At 32.7% G+C, this 5416-nt stretch overlaps 1 protein-coding gene across 1 annotated transcript; it reads right to left on the bottom strand.

Moving 5' to 3' along the window:
- Positions 1-3093: 3093 nt before the first annotated feature.
- Positions 3094-5383, bottom strand: LOC103308954. Its single transcript, XM_008183310.1, has 2 exons — positions 4973-5383; positions 3094-4884 (listed from the first exon to the last, which is right to left on the bottom strand). Exons 1-2 carry the CDS (start codon positions 5381-5383, stop codon positions 3094-3096), a joined length of 2202 nt encoding a protein of 733 aa, XP_008181532.1.
- Positions 5384-5416: the final 33 nt, after the last annotated feature.

The following is a 5416-nucleotide window of genomic DNA, read 5'->3' on the forward strand; positions in this document are numbered from 1 at the left end:
CCCAATATTTGAGGATGTCATCAGTTAAAGATATTGTGGGCTGGTCTAAATAATGTTTTAGATCTGTTAGAATGCGCTCTTCAGACAAGGTAGAACTTTGTGATGCAGCTTTTTTTGTAACCAGCTCAGTGTGAACTGACCACAAACTATCACGCCGATCACTATCATCATCACTAGAGCCTTGGCACGAGGAGGAGTTAAGATCATCACTATTTTTTATTTCACTAATTTTTTTTTTATAAATTTAATAGCCTTAGCAGTAGCGTTAGGGTTATTTAAGTGAATTGTTTTGAATCTCGGGTCTAATATGGTGGCCACAGTAAGCAAACCAATGTCCTCCATCCTACCAAATCTAATATCTAGATTCTCTAACATGGCATTTTTTAACGATAAAGCGATTGGATTTAAAAGAGTAATACCTTCAGTTTTTTTTTATAAGACAATTTATTAAAGGTATTACCTTGCTGAATGTTACATATTTCTGGCCACACAGCTCTTTTGTTGCCACTTCCATTGGCCTTAACACTAATATAATTTCTTTTGCTAAATCAATTTCTTCTGCAGTTAACATTATAGGGCCGCCACGTATATTTATTAAAACAGAGGCTATATGATTGGAACACGAAATAAATCTATCTATCATATAGTATATAGAATTCCAACGAGTTTGTACAGACTGCTTCAGCTTAAGATTACACAATTTCTTAAGTTCATCACAAGCAACTACTGAATGTTTAAAATAAGTAACAACAGACTTTATTTTGTTGATAACCTGTTGTACATCAGCAAGATTTCCCAACGTTTGTTCAGACGCTAAATTTAATGTGTGTACAAAACAAGGCAATTCTTTTCTTGAGTAAATTTTTTTTTAACTGCACCCAAAATATTTGACCCGTTATCAGTTACTACTGTGAAAACCTGAGTTTTATTTATACCCCAGTCTGCAAGAAGTTGTTCAAACCAAATTGAAATATTTTCAGAGGTATGGTTGGTAGAAAGTTCTTGTACGCCTATTGTAATACTGTCTAGGGCAACTTTAGATGAATCAAAATAATGAACAGTCATGCCCAGAAAACTTTTCGTGTTGATTGTATCAGTCCAGATGTCTGATGTTAATGTTAAATAATCAATCACACTGAGTTTGGATTTAATTAAATTTGATAACACTTCATATTTACTTTTTATTAAGTTAGTTGTTGTATTCCTAGAAGGAAGTTTATACATAGGCGCTGCTTTTTGCATAAAATATTTAAATCCTTCTTTTTCGGTGGTTGATAATGGCATATTGTCTTTTGTTATCATGTATGTCAGCGCATTAGTTATCGAGCGTGTCTTATGTCCAAATCCTAAAACAATTTGGACAATTGTTATAATTTTAAGGTTATGAATTAAAAAATTAACTCTTACTGTCATATGATTTTATGTCCGAAAACGACTCGAACATGGTTCTTTGCCTTAAGCTCACAGACTGTGTATTTGATGAAACACTTGTGGATGTAGGTGTTGAAGCAAGGGATCTGCTGAATGAACCAAATGAATCTTCCACGATGCCCGAACGTGGACTCGTTTCAACAGCAACAAAATTTAACGTGGTCTGTGTTTCATGAGACTAAATTTAAAAAAAAAGAAATTGGTTTAAGCACATTATTAATAACTATTGAGCATCTTAGTATTTTACCTTATTTACAACAAAATCAGGTTCATCTGGATCGTCAATATCTTCATAATGTGTCGAACTGCTTGATGCCATTGATGTTCGACAAACTTTATTCTTAGTGGTCTTTCTACTAACAGCAACATTAGCGACTGAATGATTTCGTTTTATGTGGTTCCTTATGTTTGTGGTATTACCGCATGGTCTAACTGGAGCTTCACATAGTTTGCAGGTAACAACTTCCGGATCAGGTGTATTTTTAAAATAACTCCAAATGGAACTTCGTTTTGAATTTGATTTGTCGGACATGATTAACGCGAAACGCACGTCGCAAACAGCGGCGTGTTGTATTTTATATTATTCTTATTAAAATACACAAACATTTTTAGGTACGATAAAGCAAGCTATAACACAAGCCACAAGGTACTAACAGAAAACGGATGTAATAAGATGAAAAATGACTAATATGCGAAACTAAAATTTCAAAATGTCGGACTCTGATGTACGAAGAACGAACAATACAAATTACAATCAACATAAAGACGAACACTTAGAACAGTACGAACTGCAAAGTGCAAATACGAATTACGAAATAACGAAATTACGAAGTACGAATTAAGAATAACGACGATTCACAGGGTATCGGGATTATTCAGTGTGGCCAACATCTCGGTCCAAATAAGCACTGTGGCCGGGACTCGGCACTCGGCTGTAAGCTAGTAACGATAAACCGAGAAAAAATTTTAAAAAAATTGCCGATTCTTATCAAATTGAATCGAATCGAATCGAATCGGTGCATCCCAGAACCGGTCCGAAAAATCGATTTTTTTCGCACATCACTACCTGGAAGACTATGCCCAAAGTCAAGCCGGGTGACTGACTTCCTAGACACTAAAAAATTGGGGCAGCTATGTGACTTAATTTCTTTTTGAATTTCCGGTGAAACGATTTTGACTTGACCAACACGACTATATTCGCGACGTTGCTCTCTTATCTCCCTCCTACCGTTATCACTTTTCGTGTTTTCGCGCGGATTTTATCATTATAATATATATTATTGACTAGAAACTTTATTTCCTTCCTTCACTTATACAGTTATACTGGATTTTTTTTAGTGTGCAGTGAGACCAGGGCCGTATTGCGGTTTGGTGGCGCCCCTGGCGAATCACTGCATTTGCGCCCCCTCCCCCTCCTCCAAATTAAAAATATACATTAGTTTATAAAAACATTTGAGATATATAAAACATGTAAAAACACATAGTACCTATATATCAAGTAATAATAACTAATAACATACAACTATTGTGTTTAATAATTTTTATTTTATTTTTATATAATTTTTACACAATATATCTAGGTACTTTTCTTGATTTAATTGAAGCAAATTGATCAATGACATCATCAAATGAAATTGTCTTCACTATATCTTTTTCTATAGATTATATAGCCATTCCGGTGAGACGATTTTGACTTATTGTTGATCTTAGATAATTTTTTATGATTTTCAGCTTGCTGAAACTCCTTTCACAAGAAGCCGTGACAGGAATTGTTAAAAATATCCGTAGTGCTACCTCTAAATTCGGATATAAATCTTTTAAAGAGTACTGATGAATATGCTTTAGAATATCTAACTGAGTTGCATTCTCAAATTTTGTCATTAATAATGGAGCCTGATATTTGAAATTCTCAATTTCAGAATACAACTCTGCAGCATTTAAATCTCGATCATACTTCAATGCCAAATCATTAACCCAGAGTTTTATTTTTTCAGACTCCATAGTTGATAATAAGTTACCAGACAAAAAATTAAAATCAGATGCGATTTGTGACATTTTTTCAAACCTCCAACATAAACTGGATAGAATAGAATCTAATGCTTCAAAACATTGAGCTCTAAATTTATTTTCTGTGTCTTTTGATTCAACAGAGGTACGTTTGTTGGTAAATTCAGAAGTAATATTTAAGGATTTGGCCATATCTTTTGCCTCACTCAGACATTTTTGAAAACCATTTTCCCTTATTTCTTGAATTGATTTTATTAAACCGTTCAACATTTTAACAGCTACATCTATGGTTTGGTTTTTAGTTTGCAATGCAATATTGACGTAGTCTATCTGGTTTAAAACTATATACCATAGATTAAGTAAACATAAAAATTGTAAATTTACTTGGTATAGTAAATGTTTAGCACCTATCTTTGTATCATTATTAAGTTTAGAATCCTCAGACAATTTTTCCAATACTTCATAAACACCTTTTATGTTATTTTTAAGTACACTTACGGCCTGTTTTTTAGTAGACCGACGGGTCTCACAGTGTGATTTTAATGTTATTTTTAGTACATTTTTAATTTTTTTCCATCTTGATGTTGAACCAGAAAAATATGTAAATAGTTTTTGAATAACACCAATGAACGTTATAAAAGTTGGAGAAGTTTGTGCCGCATGTACGCCAATTAAGTTTAAACTGTGAGCAGCACATGGAACAAACATAGCCAAATCATTTTTGGAAATAATATGAGCCTGAACTCCATTATGAACTACAGCCATGTTGGCGCCATTATCAAAGCCTTGTCCTCTGTAATCCATGATGTTTAATCCATCTTCTTTCAATTTACTTGATATTTCATCAGCTAATCCTGATCCAGTTTTCTCGTGGCTTATGATAAAGTCAATAAATGATTCTTCTATTGATACTTCTCCATTAACAATGTGTACATATCTAATTATTTCAGTTAATTGCTCTTGGTGAGAAACGTCTGGTGTACAATCAAAGAGAATGGAAAAATATTTAGATTTATTTGTTCTATTCAATATTTCTTGTTTAACTTGTTGGCCCATAATTATAACTAGTTCATTTTGAATAATGGGAGAAAAATAACTAAGAACTTTATCATGATTGTAACTATGCTTGACATTATTTACATGTTCGGCTAATAAAGGATCATACTGACTTATTAATTCGATTAAGCCGAGAAAAATTCCAAAATTATCATCGCCTACTTTGTCAGATGAACCTCTTAATGGCAAATTATTTTTATTATTTTTTTTTTCATTTTGAATGGCTTCTTGCAAATTATTATCAATAGTTTTACCATCTTTTAATCGTTTCTCAAACTCCTTCCAATCTACATAACATTTTCGACGAAAATCACTTAATTCATGTTCAGAAATTCGAGGATTTAAGTGTTGCCAATCGGAAAAACCGTCGTCACAAAATGGAGATTTTCGCTTATGGTTTTTTTTTTTAAAAAAGCAAACATGGGAAACAAAACAGAGCGTTTTTACTAACACTATAGACTAACCACTGTCTTCTCACATTTTCACCATTCGGTAAATATTTGAAAAACCATTTACCATCAAAATGCCTACCATCTGCATTTAATGGAAAGTAATGATTTACGTCAAGGTGATACGGTTCCTGTTCAACAATATAAGTTCGAATTTTATCTGTTAAGATTGGCCAATTTCCAGGGTCACTAACACATTTTGTATTTACTAATAAATGTTCATCTTTCTGAATAATTTGTTGTTCAATATTCTCATCTAGGTTTAGTGCATTTTTTGACTCTATGAGTGTCAAACTTTCAGGATCAGTAACACATTTTGTATTTACTATTAAATGTTCATCTATCTGAATAATTTGTTGTTCAATATCCTCTTCTAGGTTTAATAAATTTTTTGATGTTGATTCAAGTACTGCACAAGGATTTTTTTTCGTGATTTTCATTGTTCAGTTTTTTAGTCAACCAATTGGCCATAT

Source organism: Acyrthosiphon pisum, unplaced genomic scaffold (genome assembly GCF_005508785.2).
Source record: "Acyrthosiphon pisum isolate AL4f unplaced genomic scaffold, pea_aphid_22Mar2018_4r6ur Scaffold_21947;HRSCAF=25368, whole genome shotgun sequence".
Classification (NCBI taxonomy): Eukaryota; Metazoa; Arthropoda; class Insecta; order Hemiptera; family Aphididae; genus Acyrthosiphon; species Acyrthosiphon pisum.